This window comes from Moschus berezovskii, chromosome 23 (assembly GCF_049115385.1).
Source record: "Moschus berezovskii isolate FMDL1 chromosome 23, NW_MosBer_1.0, whole genome shotgun sequence".
Classification (NCBI taxonomy): Eukaryota; Metazoa; Chordata; class Mammalia; order Artiodactyla; family Moschidae; genus Moschus; species Moschus berezovskii.
In genome coordinates, this window is record NC_142482.1 from 28,766,848 (window position 1) to 28,784,387 (window position 17,540).

The window sequence follows — 17,540 nt, forward strand, 5'->3', positions numbered from 1 at the left end:
CAGACCCTCACCATGTACTAGACCCCAGGCTACCTCTCTCCTGGGGCTCCACGGTAGCTCCAGGTTACCTTGCTTGGGGACACCAAGGACACCATTCTGTTCATCTTCCTCCAGATATCAGGTTGCTGCAAAGTGAGCCAGAGCCCACCCTTTCCCCTCCCACCAGAGAATTTGGGGCAACTATTGGCCAGAGCCCTCAGGAAATCCTAGAACCAACCGTCTTCCCCAGGAACCACGGAATCACAAAAGTCCCTTTAGGTCCCCTGAATCCCCGCACACTAAGTGGTAGGCGCAGCATCCACTCCCGGACCTCACTCAGGTCCCCACACTCCCCCGGGCCTCCTCTACTTCAACCACTCCTCCTCTCCAGACCCCTCCCCCAACTGCGAGCTCCTCCCCACCACGGCGGGGAGGGGGCGTCGCGGGGGCGGGGCGCCGCGCGGCGCCCCGGCGAGGAGGGGGCGTCGCGGGGCGGGGCTTGGCGGCGGCGGCGGCGCGCTAGGACTGGGAGGTTCGGGGCGCGCGCGGCTCTAGCTCAGGACGCCTCAGGCTCGGGCTCGGGCTCGGGCTCCGGCTGCGGCTGCTGCAGCTGCGCCCGCGCTCCGGTGCGCTCGGCTTCCTGGGCCCGCCGGGGATAGCTGACTGCGAGCCCGCCGTGCGCCCGCGCGCTCCCTTCCCCGAGCCCGCCGCGATGGGAGCCGCGCGCGGAGCCCTGAGCAGCCCCTGCCGCCTGCCTCTGGTCAGCGTCCTGCTGCTGCCGCTGCTGGGCGGTGAGTCCCGGCGAGCTGGGGGAGCGCGGGAGCCCCGAGAGCCGAAGAGGGCACCGGGGAGGTGGGCTGGGGCGGGGCAGACACCGTGCGTGGGTCAGGGGCTCGCTGGGGCTGGGGGGGCGAGGTCCTGGCCGCCGGGAGGCGGCGAAGCCCCCGCGCACTCGGCCGGGGCCCCTCTCGCCCCGCGCCCGCGAGGACGCGTTTCCAGCCGCCCAGAGTTTTCCCGGCTTGAACCGAGAGTTTGCTCGGGAACTGCCGGGAGTTACCGACTCCCGGGCTCCTGTGTCGCGTTTCTCTGCGGGAGAGAAACGACTACCTCCCACTTAGCGGGTGCAGCGCGGTGGCTGGCGGTGGGGGAGACGGCGTCTCCTCGGCAGACTGAGCCTAGGTGAGGGAGGCCGGCCCGGGGCCGGATGCGGGACCGATCTGCGGTGCGCGGGGCGCACGGAGCTTTGTTACCTACGCCGGCCCGACGCTCCCGGCTTCCCTGCTCCCAAGTTCCTGGGCCAGGCTGGGTCCCGGACCGCCCCGATGGTGAGGGCGGAAGAAGGGAAGAGTGAGGGGCCGTCCCATCTCCAGCTCCCGGGCCCGAGCCCTGAGCCCACTCCCGGCCGGAGTCGGATCTGGGAGCTGAGAGTCCCGGGCTGTCGCGGTGACTAATGTGTGAAGGCCGCTGCCAAAATCGGGCATGGCCGGCCTGCAAAGGTGCGGACGGGGTTGGTTCTGTCTCCTTTCTGAATTCTCATTCTCTCAATCTCCCCAGCAAGGAAAGAAAGTCTTTCTTTCTACGGGCAGAAAGGCCAAAAAAGAGTTCATTCTGGCTTCTTGGAGGGCCTCAGGCTTTTGATGAGGGTGTGGCCCCTATCTCTAGGGCCCACTGAACCCGACCCGCTTCTCCCCCTTCCCCACCCCCGCCTTTATTTCCTGACTTGGTCACACCTGAGAGTCATCACTGAGGTGTTGAAGTGCTTCGGAGGAAAGCGCCAAGCTTCCCGCACACCCCCGTACACTCTGGACTGGAAGTATGCCTCCCCGCCCCGTCCCGTCCCCCCCTTAGAAAACCCAAAATCCTTGGCGATGATCCTCGCAGCAGCCCTCTCTGGGGAGACTGTGACCAGGAGACATGGTCCTAGCTTATCATTTTCCTCCTCCTTTGAAGAGTGGCCACTGGGAGGCTGGAGATGGGGGGGTGGGGGGTAGAAAATTGCCTTTTCTGAGGTCTCCCTGGCCTGCCAGCTGTTGGGGGGATTTAGTGTTGATGGAATTAACATTTCCCCCACCCCGGGTTGTAAAAGGAGAGGTAAGAACAAGTTCCCTGAGTTAGTAGGAGGTGTTCCTTGAGCCACCCTGTGTTCCTTCTGCTGCCCTATGTTCCTTCTGCTGTGTGGGGTGGTCATGCTCATGGCAGAACCCACATCTGCTCCCGGAGGAAGTAGGGAAGTTTTTTGCACAGCCAGGATGGGAGGGAGGGGTTGCCCAGCCATATGGGCTGGCAGCCGGAGCTCACAGGCTTCCTAGGTCTTCCTAGGCTGTTGGGTTTTTGGTGTGTAGGGTGCCGGATAGGGCTGCCTCCACTGCTGAAGTTTCTAGAGTTCTGGGGAGATTCTGGTGGAGACAGGGCTCACGTTCAACAAATGCTAAATTCCTTCCGTGAGAAGACAACCCTGATGTTAATCAATGTTAATCCAGTGAAGGGTGTTTAGCAGAGGGAGGGGTCCTGGTGGGGGGAGTTAGGGTTGGCTGCAGGCTGGGGACTGGAGGTCTGGAATCTCCTCTGGGGGTGGGGAGATGTCTTGTGCTCAACAAAGGAACATTTTAATGAGAGCCTTAAATCAGTTCCACCAAATGTGTCTTGGTGTGGAACCTGCCCGTGTGCTGTAAACAATTTCGGCTGAGGCTGAGGCGCCTGCTGTCTGTCTTCTGGTGAAACCCAGGGGACTCAACCTACCCCTGGACAGCATGACTTCAGGGGGCAACGATTTTTAAAAAATAGATTACAGTAGGTTTTTCCATCTCATTGTTAAATTGTGTAATTAGCTGGAGAGGTAGTGAGACCCCACTGTTAATAAAGTAAGAGTAAGGGACCTAGGTTGGCTAGGTTTGTGGATTAGGCCATTTTGAAGTTTGGGTAATTATGCTGTAAAGGGCTGAGGAACTTTCCGAACTTTGAGATCCCCATTGTGATAAATATGGTGGAGGAGGAGGAGGAAAGGGCTTGATGTTTGAAACCTGGGATTCTTTTCCCCACCATCGGAATGGTCGGTTGCGGTCATTACCCATCCCTGTTCCTACCCTGGTCTCTGGGTTCTTTCCTCGAGACTCTTGTTTCTTTGGAGAGATTGAGTTGTTACGTCCTGAGACTATGCAGCCTGTAATTCAGGCCATTTATCAGTGACGGGCTTTTCTCAGATGTTGGTTGGGATGTATGGCGGGCGGGCACGGGTAATCTCTGCCCATTGCTTGCCAAAGGATCTAGTCAGACTCCTGGCATTCAGAGCAGGGTTGAGTGGTGGAGAGGGCCCAGGCCGTGGGGATGAAGTGTTTGGCAGTATGGCAACTCGGATCCTTTGACAGGCCCTGTGGCCCTGGCAGGCTTCTTGACCTCACAGTTTGCCTCCTCTCTGAAGGAACTTACTTCCTGGAGTTGTGCTGAGGATTAAATGTAATGAAGTATATAAAGGGCCCCTTTCTTGTGCTTCCCTCTCCTGTGGTGTGCTGCCAGCATACCTTTCCAGCTTTACAGTCACCCCCAACAATAAACATTTTCCACTCACTGGAGCTCTCCGTTCCAACCCAGCTAGCCTCTTTCCCATCCCCGAAAACACCCGCAGACCTTGCTGTCCTCTCTGGCCCATCTGGTATGTGCCCATCCCCACCTCCACTTCCTCCCTGAAGCTGTCCCCCCATCTCTCCTGCTGGAAGGTGGATGCTTGGAGAACCTCTGGACACTTAAGACATCTTCCATATTTTTGCTCTCCTTGGGTTTTTAACTTACCAAAGGGATTTACTTACTGTGGAATTCATTACCATATCTTATTTATAATAGATCCTTATCTAGGTTTATTAAAAAGTGAATGAAGCTTTTGGGTACAGGGCAGAGTGACCATTGGCAGAGGTAAGCAGCCCCTTTTCCTGCTAGGCTGTGTGTTGGGGGGTGGTCTTTGTACCCTTTCGTCACTTGCCTGAGTTGGGGTTGCCTGCTCTACTGTGACCCAGCTAAGACACCTGATAGATCTTCCTTCCCTGTCTCTGAGCTGTCTGTTCTTTGTGGCAGTTTTCTGAGTTTTGATGGCAGGATTTTTCTCCAGGAGTTCTGGGTTTGGGCATCCACTTCTACGTAGGAAACTGACCTGCCTGGAAAGGCCATAGCTCAACCACTGTGAGCTCTGTTGGGGGTTTAGGTTGTCTGCAACTTTGCCACTCGAAACAAGGTCCACGGAGAAGTGGCATTAGCATTCTCTGGGGGCGTGAATTGGAGTCCCAATGTGCATTTATTAAAAATTTTATTTATTTTATATTCACCTGGGCCAAGGTGTCAGTTGTGGCCACTCTTCGACTTTCATTGTGGTGTGTGGGGCCTTTCATTTGCAGCAAGAGAACCCTTAGTTGCAGCATGTGGGATCTCGTTCCCTGCCCAGGGATGGAACCCGGGCCCCTTGCTTTGGGAGCATGGAGTCTTAGCCACTGGACCACAGGGAAGCCCCTCAGTCTGCATTTTAACAAGCTCCCGGGTGACCGCACCGAAGGTTCAAGGAGTCTACTCTCAGCATCCCTCCATGCATAGAAACTCAAGGGGCAGAGCCTTCCTGTTGCAACAGTACAAAGCACGGGCCCCAGATCTTGCACAGTATTTCAAGACTGACTTTAAGTAACTTTTATTTCTTGTGAACACTCTCCAGCGTGGTGTGTACACTTAAGAATGACCTCCCTTCGGGTTGAGTTTGAATTAGATTTTTCCAGGACATTTGTCCATTAAAGGTGTGACTCCAGAGGGTTTGCAACACTAAGTGTGAAGTTCAGTTCCTCAGGGAGCCTCAGCTTTTCCTAGAGGAGCATGTGTAATGTTTTACAGCGAGAGCCAGTGGAGAAATCGGATTTGTTCGTCGGGAGTTTGGTCTGTAGAGAACTTTTCAGGAACATGTTTGGTTCACAAAGGGAGGCAGTGTCTCTGCTAAGCTGTAACAGTCGTAGTTGTTAAAAGTTTTGGGGGATTTCATATTTTGGAGTGAGGCGGGTTTGGATGGGTTGTGTGTGTGTGTTTAAGCCAGTGGCAGCTTCTGTGAAGGAGAGTGGCCAGTTCAGACTCTAATATTTGAGCCCAGTGCAGTGTGGGGCCAGGGCTTCAGTCTTTGATGAGTCCCTGATGAAGAAAGGGTCATTAAACCGGGTTGGGTATCCTTGGCCTGTGTCCTTGAGCCTGCCTCGGCTCTCCCTCACCTCAGTACATATCTCTCTGCTCTGTGGCCCTGGCGGAGCCACGTGGTGGGGCCACAGGCTCGGGCGCTGGCCTCGCCCACAAGCTGCCGGTTCGTCTCTCTCCCTCTCTCTTTGAGTCCTGTGCCACCCCCCTCCCCCAGCTGTCTGGTCCTTTGTCTCGAGGGTGTGGGGGTTCTGCCATGGTGGCTGGGGGCAAGTCCTGCCTTGGGGTTCTCTGAGTTCACTGCTCAGCGCACAGTCAGCCCCGCAAAGCCCCCTGGCACTTTGGTGGAGCTGGCTGGCTAGGAGCTGCTCCAGCTAATCAGTGGTTTGAGGAAGCCCTCTGTAGTGTGTCACTTTTTCCATCCTCTTTTCTGCTCGGAGTTCAGGCCATTTCCCTCCAGTAATACTCCACTGTGGGGCAGCTGTGGGGCAGGGAAGAAGCCGCATCGAAAGGGCTGACCTGTGCGGGTGCCTCTCCCCCTTTCACAGCTCGGTTTGGAGTCCCCGAGCTCTTGTGTCCCTGTGTGCATTAACTCTGAGTGAACGCACAGGTGAGTGGAACCCAGACTGCCAGGTCCCAGGTCTGCAACCTGCAGACTCCAGGTCTCCTGCCAGAAGCTTAGACCCTGATGCACCGGACATGCACCTGCTGGCTTAGGTGTGTAGGTAACTTCTGATAACTGGGTCCTGAGTCATGGGGGTAGGGATTGGGAATCACATGTTAAGAAGATGGGCATTTGTGTGTGTTTCTCAAAAACGCAGTCCAGAGACCATCGGGTAATATAGTGGGAGAGCAGGTAACCATGGGTACTGGTTAAAATTTGAGTTTCCTGAGCCTTACTGCAGGTTTGCCCATCAGAATCATTGGGGGAGGAGCCAGAACATGTAGTTTATTTTCTCATTTGTTAGATTACATTAAAAAAAAATTCTTTTGGCCACACTGAGCAACATATGGGATCCTAATTCTCTGACCAGGGATTGAACCTGTGCCCCCCTGCAATGGAAGCGCAGGGTCTTAATCACTGGACCTTCAGGGAACAGGGATGTCCCCTACATTGTGTTTTTTGAATGACCCGTTCAGTCACATAGCTCGAGTCTCAAAAGGAAGTTGCATTTTAAAAGAGCTTTCCAGGAGATTCTTACCTAAACTCAAGTTTGAGAACCAGTGCATAGCCACAAGGAGAATTTGTCAGTCTAAAGTGGAGGTGGGAGGACTTCCCAGGTGGTCAAGATGCTGCACTCCCGATGATGGGGGCCCTGGTTAGGGAACTAGATCCCACATGCTGCAACTAAGAGTTTGAATACCACGGCTAAAGATCCCGCAACTAAGACCTGGCGCATCCAAATAAATATTAAAAACAAAATAAAGTGGAGGTGTGGTGATAAAAAAAGAGGTTGGTATTAATGCTGAGGGACTTAGGATGGGCTCAGTTCAGTTTCAGGGTGTCTTCTGTGGAGCTGTCTCAGGTGGGGTAGGAGGCAGGAAGGAGACAAGATGATGAAAAGCGGATGAAGTGTGAGAGACAACAGTTGGTCAAGTGCTCGTAGATGGAGGAACATTCCAGAGTGTGTCGGAAGGTAAGTTCACCATGCAGAAGCAAATGGGGGAGTGGGAGGGCTTCAGAGAGGAGAGAGGATTGACTTTGCTGGTGGCTGTAATCCGCAGTGACCGATCAGAATGATGAAAAGACATTGATTGGATCAGGCGTCTGAAAACGTGGGTGCTTCTCTGCTAATATCACACATGGTGAAGAGAGGTGACACCCATGGCTCATTGCTGCCTGCCAGTGCAGGAGGCATAAGAGACGCAGGTGCGATCCCTGGGTTGGGAAGATTCCCTGGAGGAGGAAATGACAACCCACTCCAGTATTCTTGCCTGGAGAATCCCATGGACAGAGGAGCCTGGCGGGCTACAGTCCATGGGGTCTCACAGAGTCAGAAACAACTCAGCGACTGAGCACACAGCACACACATGACCGTGAACTGGTTATTTAACCTTTCGAAGCTTTCGTTAACTCATGTGCAAAATGCAAATGAGGCTGACGCCTGCCTGGAAGTTAGGGGGTAGCGCTCCCGGCTGTGAAGGTGGTTGGCTGTGAAGGTGGTTGACTCAGGGAAGCAGCCCCTCTGGTCATCCCTGCTGTCTCTTCCCAGAGACGGTCCTAACCTTTTGTCTCCCTTTAAGGTTTCGGCCTTTCTTTCCAGTCCCCATCTCTAGAGTAGCCTACGAGGGCTCAACCTTCTCATTCTCAGGCAGATTTTCTAAATGGGTGTCCATATTCCAGCAGCAGGTCAGAAATGTGGGCCCAGCCCCGTTGTGTCTCCTGGTGGGAACTCTTCCTCCCGGTATTCCAGTGGTGTATTCTCTCCAGGGTGGCTGGTCTGCTTTAGACTACACCATCTCCCTTGGCCTGCTGAATTCCTTCTAGGGAGTAAACGGTGCTGCTTGTGGACAAGACAGACTTTTATAATACCCAGGGGAGGGCTTTTATCATCGCAGGATGGTGTCAGGGTTTCCCCAGGCAGTTACTCAGTCTAACTTGTGGGAACTTCTATGAGAATCATGCAGGAGGTTCCTGAGGTGTTGTGTGGTCTCCCTGTGGGGGGAGGTTTCGGTGGCCACAGTGGGCACTGCCTCTGCTCCTGGAGACACACTGGCTCTCTTTTGTCCCCTCCTTGGGTTGGTGGTGGTTTTGGGGGGGCAATGAAGAGAATGCTTGTCTGCTCTTGGGACTGCTGGGGTGCCCTAGCAGCTAGCTCATAAGGTGCCTTTGTGCAGATTAGAAATAGACGCCCTTCCTCCAAGTGACTGCAGCCCTGCACCAGGATGCAGGGCTTTGGCTAGCAGAGCACAGGCAGGATTTCAGTATCAATGCCCTTCACTAGGCGTTTGAGCAGTGCACAACCTGTACCGTCGTACATGACTGTCCTGTTGAAGGAAGAGCCTCGCAACAAGTCCTTCTTTGCCTCCCAGTTGGTGGGCCAAGATGATTTAGGTGACCTCTATTCTAACAATATGTTTCAGATGAGCCCTTTTCATTACTGTTCTCCCGCCTCCTGTGGTAGTGGGGTGGGGCACCGCTGCTCAGAACATACAATAGGAGAAGCCTGGGAGGCTGGGCCCGCAGTGCTGTGCCCACTCCACAGTGTATGTTTGCGGTTGCTGAGGTCTCAGCCTGTTTCTGGGCTCCTTTCCCCACTGGAGGATTTTGCTGCCTTGCAGGCTTCTAGCCTGATGTGATAGTTGATGTAGAAGTCTGGCTGTCTTCGGGGAAGAAATGCTGTTGAGTTGGTTTCTCATTTCATTAAGGAGCTCCATGCTTACCTTTCTTTTTATGTCCTCTGTCCCGGGGGACCCCGGGGCCTCCCACAGCCCCAGGTAAAGTGTGTGGGCATTCCTCATCGAGAGGAATTCCTTCTATAGTGGTATCACCTTATTTGCAAAGATGGACCCTAGGTCTTGCTGGGCTTTAGTTCTGGGTCCCTGGGGGTGTTCCCCCTCCTCTGCTGAGACACTTGTTAGGAGTACCAGGGAGGTGTGGACCCTGGTCCACATTTGCCCCAGATTGCTCGTGTGACCTTGGGCACATCCCACCTACCTCTCTGCCCTCAACTTGACAAGCCCTTGCCAGACCTTGCCGTGGTGACCTTTGAGGCCAGCACAGCCTTGCCATCCACAACTCCTTGTGCTTCTGCCGCACAGCCTAGAATTGTCCTCCTTGTCCTTGGTGTTGGGAGAGCGCTTTCATCTGAGGGTTGCGTTTTATTCAGGAGTGTCTAGTGCGTGGGCACCGATGCGTCTAGACTCGATCGACTGGAATTAGGGTGTAATTGCCTGGGTGCCAAAGGGAATGAGAGGTTTGGGGAGGGAGTTCTTATGAGAAAAAAAAAAACAAGCGAGAGTTTTTAATCTGAGTATGGGAAGGCAGCAATCCTCACCTGGTTGTCTCAGTATTTGAGGAACAAGTGTCTGGGTGGGGGGGCTGCTTTTCTTTTGCACAGAAGGGGAGGACTACTGGAGAGAGGCTTGGAGCTGGGAAGAGGGGTGGGGTGTGCTTTGGGAGAGCTCCTGTGTGTGATAACCAACGGCTGTCCCCAGTTCTGCAGTTTACATAATGCTTTCACCCACACTGACAGTCCATCCTATCAAGAAGGCTCAAAACCAGGATGAGGGCGATTGGGTTTCTGTTTGTTTCTGAAAGAGTAGAGGTGGGAGGCATTTGACAAGTAAAGAAACTGAGGCACAAAACATGAGCCGCTCAGGACTGCAGAGCTGATAAGTAATAGAACTGTTCCCAGGCTCTCACATGTCCTTGTGTGAACCTCATCACTGGAGGCTATGAAATGCTGCGCATGTGCCTTGGAACCAGGTAAATGTTGGGGAGTGGATTTTGCAGCCAGGATAACTCTCTGGGTGGGTTTAGAGGCAGTCCTGCTAGAATCAGAGGGAGTGTGTCAATAACGTGAACCTAGTTCTGGGTCCCTGGGGTGTTCCCCCCTCCTAGGCTGAGACACTTGTTAGGAGCACCAGGGTGGCACCTGGGAGGCTTGGACCCTGCCCCACATTTGCCCCAGATTGCTCGTGTGACCTTGGGCACATCCCACCTACCTCTCTGGCCTCAACTTGAGAAGCCCTTGCCGAACAGTGAGAGCTGTTAGGCCACAGCATTCAGGATTGCTAGTCTCCCCCACTCCGCTGCCTGCTTTTTGATTACAAAGCAGCCAGGTTAAAGTGTTCTTTTTTTATAAAACATTATTTAGTTTCGGTGTGCTAGGTCTTTGTTGCTGCATGCAGGTTTTCTCTAGTTACAGAGATCCAGGACTGCTCTGTAGTTTCAGTGCACGGGCTTCTCATCGCAATGACTTCTCTTGTGGTGGAGCCTGGGCTCTGGGGAGCGCAGGCTTCAATGGTTGCAGTGTGTGGGCTCAGTAGTTGTGGCTCTAGGACTCCCGAGCACAGGCTCAACAATCATGGTGCATGGGCTTAGTTGCCCAGGGCCTGTGGGATTTTCCTGGACCAAGGATTGAACCTGTGTCCCCTGCATTGCAAGGCGGATTCTTAACCACTGGACCACCAGGGAAGCCCCAGGTTAACGTTTTCAATGGCCCATTCAGAGATTTGTACACGCCTTAAAGTTTTTAGAGTCACGATCAGACTGTATGTATTCTGGACGTCCAGAATGGTGTGCCTGCATCCCCAAGATTCGAGCTTTTCTCATGAACCCAGGAGTCCTGAGTCGCTTCCGCCTGGTGCTTCTGGAAGGTCACGGGCAGTTACAGGCCCTGGCTTGCAGCTGTGCTGCCACATTCCAGACTGGTATGCCTGCTGAGAGCTGCACACCAGGTTATGCTGCGACGGAGACCACGTAGGTGGTAACAATCATCTCTGCTCTGAGTTTACTGCCTCTAGAGAAGGGGACGACAGAGAATGAGATGGCTGGATGGCATCACCGACTCTGTAGACATGAGTTTGAGTGAACTCCAGGAGTTGGTGATAGACAGGGAGGCCTGGCGTCCTGTGATTCATGGGGTCGCAGAAAGTCGGACACGACTGAGCGACTGAACTGAACTGGAGTGTCTTTTATATGGAAAGATGTGCCTGTGTCCTGCACATGGAAGAGAAATGATGGATGTAGATTTCCCTTCCGTTTCTGACTTTGGAGGCAAGTCTTTGCATTCTTGAGAGGTTTCAGAAGAGGTTGGACAATGACTTCTGACACCCTGGGAGACGTACGTCCTTTGGAGCCAGGTGTATCTGGTTTTGTCCGAACTGTTGACCGTGCTTGGCCATCTTGCTGAGTTTGTTCTTCTGCTTCTGAAGTCCTCAACTTACATGCTATCATGGAGGGTACAAAGGACACTTCAGTGTTTTGATTCTGTTATAGCTCATCTATTTAAAAAAAGCAAAAACCCCACAAGGCTGAACTGTCTCTTGGCTGGGAGAAGAAAGAGTCTCCTTCAAGCTGGCGGTTCCATAGAGAGGTGATGAGCCCGGATGGCATTTGTGATCCCAAGTTCACTTCCAGCCACCTGAATAACAAAACACATTACAGACAAAGAAAACGGTTGTCTTACAGTCTTGGGGGTCGGCGGTGGGGTGGGGGTGGGCAGGAAATGCTGTTGGTCTTGGAGCTCCAGCTACAAAGAGCAAAATCATTCTATCTGGTTAATTGAGCAGATTAAACCGATTGTTAAAGTGACCAATTTAAAAAATGCCCGACTTGCCAGCAGCTTTGCCTTCTGCAATCTGGGCTCCTCCTCCACCCTCAGGGTTCGGGCCTGGTGCAGGAGGAGCTTGGGGAGGAGGGGGGAATGCGGTGCCCTGGAACAGCCCTGGGGGACTGGAGGAGGATCTCTTGTCTTCTCTTTACCACCACCCGCTTTCTGAAAACTCCTTAAAACAAAAGGCTTTTATTTGGTAAACACGCACACCACACCCTGTCCCCGATGTAGTGTCCTGAGTGGCTTGGTGTCAAGGGGGATGAGTGGGGAGTTCGCCCCTTTATTTCTGTGTGAGGGGCTGGGGTGCTTCTCAGCCTCTGTACTCTTTACCTTTGTTTCGAGGGCCTTTTGAAGACGGGCTCCGAGGTCCTGCTGAGCCAGCCTGCTCTGTCTCCTTCGAGCCTCCACTTGAGCCTCCCTCTGAGCCTCACTTTCCCACCCGCATCTCCTCCGCCACCCCCCAACCAATCTGCCAGCGGCGACCCAGAAAGGCAGCTGGAGAGCCTGGGCCCGGCCCGGCCTAGGCTAGGATGGCACCTCCCTCCATCCCCTTCCCACCCGGCCGGGATCAAAGCCGCCTCCTCGGGGAGCGGGGAAATGCCTCTCCCAATAGCCCCACCAGTAAGTAAACAGCCAGGGCCTCTTGCAGCTTTTGAAGCGCGGGGCTTCGGGCCGGGAGGAATGCAGAACATTTCATTTTAGGAGTGGACTTAGGTTTCCAGCGCTCTGGGTATTTGCAAATTTGAAACAAATGCCCTCATTTAGCAGCAGGCAGGCTGGGCAGTAAACGGGGGTTGTTGAAGGGCGTTTATGACGGTCACAGGTATTTGTGGGAAGAGGGACCCCAGCAGGTTTGGGAGAGGACAGAGGGTTTATGGTTAGGTGGGTTGTCCAGAGGCCCCAGCCAGGTCTCCGGTGGAGGGTTGTTGTTAGGTGGGCTTCACCATAAAAAGCATTGCTGCCTCCTGCCCCCCAGGAAGTATCTCCTCCTGGCAGACAAAGGGGCTGGGGATAGTGTTTATCCCCCAGGGCTGATGCGCAGGGCCTTGCCCCTCTCACTTGGCTGCCAAAGTATCAGATTTCCAATGAACCTCTCCTTCTCCTACTCCCAGAGCTTGAAAGGCTCATTAAATGTGCTTTATGTATAACAAGTTGGCTGAGGGCTCCCCCGCCGCCCCCCTTCCATTTCCAGCCAGTTTTGTGAGGAAGGAGCTAGAGCTAGGGAAACCTGTTTTCCTTTTGTTGTTTCTGGAAGTAGGATCTGCGAAGATGCAATTGCAAAAAACCCTGATTTTAGGAGTCAGTCACGCCAGTGTTTGCCTTTGATGGGCAGCTTGACCAAGGCTGGTCTGTCTGAGGCCTGGCTGTCTCCCCCCGCCCAGCACACCCCAACTCCCAGGGAAATTCAGAAATGTGTTCAGGCACTGAGTTTTGGCTTTCATAGCTTGCTCCCTGAGAGACCTTAGAGAGTTCACGTCGCCTCTCTGAGCCCTCAGTTTCTTCTTTTGTAAGGTGGGGATGGTAATACCGATCCCATTCGGGTTCTCATGAGAGTTAAGTGAGATAGTACTGAATTTCATGGACTTTGAGATGCTCTCTCTCCCTCTCCCCAGTTTTACTTCTTTCAGATTGGGTGGTAAGGTAATTATGTAATGTTCCCTTTTGGCAGAACATAAATAATGGTGTGGCTCAAAATCAGTGACATCTTTGAAGTTCAGTGTATGGGAAGGACTTTGTCCCATAGTAGATACTTGATAAAAGGTAGTTAGAATGGGATAGGGGTGATTTAGTTATAGACCTGCGTTTGCTTCCGGTCTATTAGTAACTTTAAATAAAAACTCTGTTCTTAAACTCTGGCGCATAAATAAGACTGCTTAAGGCAGAAGTCCTCATGCTAGGTAATGTGGGAAGGAGTGGTCTGGGGACTTCTAAATCCTTTAAAAAGCAGAAGAGATCCATAAGAGAAGGTAGCCATCCCTAAGAGGGCAAACAGTCTATTGTGGAAAGAAAATACCTCTCTGATGGTTGAGTCTCCATTTACTTATTTAGCCGCGTGACATGGCAAACAGAGATTCCAGTTCCCCAACCAGGGATTAAGCCCAGCCCCAGGGAAGTGAAAGCACGGAGTCCCAGCCCCTGGACCACCAGTTAATTTCCTTAGAGTCTCCATTGAAAAAGGCTGAATTGGAGCTTGAAGACACTCTCTCGGTAGTCATTCAGGTTAGTAACCTCACAGTTAAACAGATCCAGGCTTTTCAGACATTCCAACTTTTTCAAAGGTTCCAGGGTGCTGATATCTTTCAGTTTATTTCCACTTAAGTTTAGATGTGTAAGATTTGGAAGTTTTTCTGCTAACATATCCAGACCTCCACAGATTCTATTGTCACTGAGCTCAAGCTTTTTCAATTTAGGTAGTTTGGGAAGATTTGAAACTGAAATCAAGCCTACATTTATTAAACTGAGGAACTCTAAGTTCACAAATTCAGCTGTTAAGCCCTCAATTTTCCCATCATTTGATTTGCAGTTGTCCAGGACAAGTTCTCGAACAGCTGCCGGGGTCCGGTTCCTCAGCTCCAGGTGGATCCTCCTCTTCATGTTTCTCTCTCTTCCCCCCTCTTCAAATTGAATTGGGAATTCCCTAGCTCTCCAGTGGTTGGGACTTTGTGCTCTCACACCTAGAGCCTGGGTTCAATCCCTGGTCAGGGAACTAAGATCCCACAAGTTGAGTGGTCAAAAAAAAAAAAAAAAAAAGCATGAAAATGCTCAGCTATTCCTGGGTGGAGACTCACTCCAGGAATGGATTGTCTGGTAGGCAAACTAAGGTAGAACGAGAAGAGGGTAATGAACAAGCCAAGGACATGGAGAAGCACCAGAGGGGGGTACCCAGTAAATACCAGGGGCTCAGAGGATGGGGAGGGCTTCCCTGGTGGCTCAGATGGTAAAGAATCTGCCTGCAACGTGGGAGGCCCGCTTTCAGTCCCTGGGTGGGGAAGATCCCCTGGAGGAGGGCACGGCAACCCCACTCCAGTATTCTGGCCTGGAGAATCCTCATGGACAGAGGTGCCTGGTGGGCCACAGTCCATAGGGATGCACAGGGTCAGACACGACTGAGCGACTAGCACAGAGGATGGGGACCTGAGTGGGGCAGGCGAGGGACCCACAGTGGGTGGTGGTGTGGGCTTCCCTGCCCAGCAGCACAGCTGCATGGCGTTAATCGAAGCTTTGTGGAGACAGCTGGCACTCATCATTCTGCTTGGGGGGCTGGGGTGTGTGCACGCCATTCCCGCTCAGGACACAAGTGGCCTGAAGGCTGGGGAGTTCTTTCTTTGCTGGATTCTGGTTCATCTGATGGTGGGATGGATTGGCTGTTGAGTTGGGGTTTGGATGGCACAGGAAGAGAGCAAGATAGGTCCCTTTTGTATGTGTCAGTGAATGTCTAGAGCAAAGCTTTTTTTCTTTTTTTTAAAATAGATTGCTGCGTAGATATGTATTTTAGTCTCTCCACCTTATAGGGGTTTTAGAACGTGTTCTTTCTGTGTGGTCGCCCAGAAATTTAACCCTTGGTGGGTTTGCCCAGTTGGCAAAGTGGCTGATTAAAGGCTTGCCTGGAAGAGGAGAACTCCAAAAGTTCCAGAGTCTAGGGACCCAGCCTCTCCATGGAGTAAGGGCTCTTCTTTTGGAAATGTTATTTATTTATTGGCTGTGCCGTGTCTTAGTTGTTGCGAGCAGGGGCTACTCTGGTTGTGGTGCATGGGCTTCTCACTGCTGTGTCTTCTCTTGTTGCGGAACACGGGAGCCAGGCACGTGGGCTTCAGAAGTTGTGGTGCACGGCCTTAGTTGCTCCATGGCATGTGGGATCTTCCCAGACTAGGGATCCAGTCCCCTGCATTGGCAGGAAGATTCTTAACCACTGGACCACCTGGGAAGTCTGTTTGGGGAATTATTCAAGGCACATCATCTGTGCCTTGAATAATCAAAAGGGCATTGAGGTTAAGACAATTCCAGTGCTCTCTTACAGGGCATTTTTGATGATAAAAAAAAACATTTTTATAAAACTCTGAAACTCAACGTGAGTTTTCTTCTGGGGAGGTAGTGGTTCTTTTCAAACCAGGTCAACAGATTCTTTGAAGCCCTTTCTGCGTCTGAGTCACCCAGACCAATACCTGGCGGGTATTGTCCTGAGTGTAACCAGTCGTCCAGTTTGAGAAACCTCGAGAGGACTTGTGTGGACCTCCATGGGGCTCCTGCCAGCTGCTGGCCTTGGGGGTGATGGCTGTGGCAGCTGAATTAACAGCTGCCTGTTCTGGGTCAGGCCACTGCCTCAGCCATGGAGAGAGGTGTTGATCAGGCTGATGGGGCAGCAAATCCCCCTGAGCCCCAGGTTAAGAGTAAATTAGTTAAACGTTGCTCTTAGGCTCTGGACAAATTGCTTTCAGTTTTTGCTGCCAAAAGAGAACTCTGAAAACAGGGTGTAAATTGGGTTATTTACACTGTCTCTGTTTTTGTTGCTTCCATGAAGTCCGTGGAGGAGGGCGCCGTCCAAGGGAGCTTTTCAGGTTCTTCTGGTACCTGGCATCAGGTGAAAAGGGGGTGGGCGTGTGTGGGGGTGAAGTGCCCTTGAATGCAGGAAGTGTGGTTCCGGACAGGCCTTTGAGGTGCCTGGGACCAGCCCCTTTCGCTAGATCAAAGAAATACCTTTTGTTTTTCCGCTCACACTTTCCTCTGCCCTGGAGCCAGAGTTGTAAAGAGGCGGAGTTGTGAGGGTCTGCATCTGGTGGTTGGGATGGTAAGTGAGGTGCGGGGAGAGGGGGGCAGGCGGTGGGGAGAGGGGTCTTCCCTCCTGCTGAACACTTCCTGGATCCTGCTTCCAGGCCTGGCGTGTGCAGGGGTCTGCCTGGGCTAGCCTGGGCACCCCGTCTGCGGGGCGGGCACCCCGTCTGCGGGGCCGGGGCCGGCAGCCCTGGTAGGGCCCTGCCTGAGCTGGGCTCTAAGCTGGAGAAACCAGCCACACAAAGGTGGATTTCACTCCAGGCTAAGTGTTTTGTTGCTGAATCATTTGCATTCATTAAATGTAGTGAAGGGTGAGTGACATTTAAGACAACGGGCAATGGGTTTGCTAGAGGCTGCTGCCTTCGAGCCTCATTAAGAACTCTTGGGGCCAGGGAGAGGATGGGCGCTGCTCATTCAAAGCTTACTTAACTTCTGACTGCCTTGGGTAGAGGCCAGCTGCTAAAATATGAAAAATGTTTGCCCAGAAGCCCCCAGAGCCTGGCCAGACTGCCCCAGCCAAAGACAACACACACTTACAATTCATTATTTAGCCTCCTGCGAGTTTGCTCGTGTCTCTTCCTCCCCTGGGACCTGGCTTAGTTGGGGGTACAAGCGGGGCCAGAAAGGCTCCTATAGATTTTCTGGGGAAGCCTGGCCTAAAGCAAGTGCTGTCTTCATTTACCCCACCCGCCCCTGTCCCCTACTAATGGACTGTAGGCTGTCTCTGAGGGTTTGCTCTGGTAAACCAGGCCACCATAAATATCCTTGTATCTGTGCCCTTATGCTTATATACCTGAAGGATAAATTCCCAGAAGTGGAGCTGCTCTGTCTGTCAAAGGATTAGAACTATATCAAAGTTGGGTACACCGTTCTGTATGTATGTTATTTTTCTAGGGAGGAAGTTTATAGTTCTCATCAAACTTCTGAATCACTGGCTGGGGAAAATCACACAGGTTAACATGTGAAAACTGGCAAACATGATTCAAAAGTGAGGCATTGCTAGGGTGACTGAAGAATTTATCATCCAACCTGGGGCATTATTCATGATTATGCCCAGACAACCCTCAGAAGCCAGAGTCGTTCCAGGTAACTTGGGAGGATGGTAGCCCAGGGCCCCCCAGGATCTTCCCTGATCTCTGGGATGCCCTCTCCTCTACACCGTGGCGCTCTGAATGACCTGCTCCTTTTTATTTCCCATTCTATCAGCTGTGTTCTTCTTTTTTTTTTTTTCCCAAACAAAATGCTGAGCTTGGTAGGATAGGTTCAGTTCCTGACCTTTGTTTTCCCAGATGCTCAGTGGTTGTTCAAGTTACTTTTGGATTCCCAAAATCAGAATTTGAGCCCTGGAAAGTAGTGTTC

The 17,540-nt window shown here is 52.6% G+C and overlaps 2 protein-coding genes across 3 annotated transcripts in view; one reads left to right on the top strand and one right to left on the bottom strand.

The window, feature by feature from the left end:
* Nucleotides 1–482: 482 nt before the first annotated feature.
* PTK7 (protein tyrosine kinase 7 (inactive)) overlaps nt 483–17,540 on the top strand; it is a 63,132-nt gene continuing 46,074 nt past the window's right edge. Inside the window, exon 1 of one of the 2 annotated variants that reach the window (XM_055406647.2) lies at nt 483–770. In XM_055406647.2, coding sequence (XP_055262622.1) covers nt 692–770 — 79 coding nt within the window. In that variant the 5' untranslated portion in view covers nt 483–691. The remainder of the gene's footprint in view (nt 771–17,540) is intronic. The other variant, XM_088831517.1, reaches the window with a different exon arrangement.
* On the bottom strand, nt 13,569–14,006 carry LOC148774123 (acidic leucine-rich nuclear phosphoprotein 32 family member B). Its single transcript, XM_088831522.1, has one exon. The coding sequence runs from the start codon at nt 14,004–14,006 to the stop codon at nt 13,569–13,571; it is 438 nt and encodes a 145-aa protein (XP_088687648.1).

Bases quoted from the DNA above. Each gene is read 5' to 3' on its own strand.
- LOC148774123 (XM_088831522.1), bottom strand. From the start codon at position 14,006: ATGAAGAGGAGGATCCACCTGGAGCTGAGGAACCGGACCCCGGCAGCT.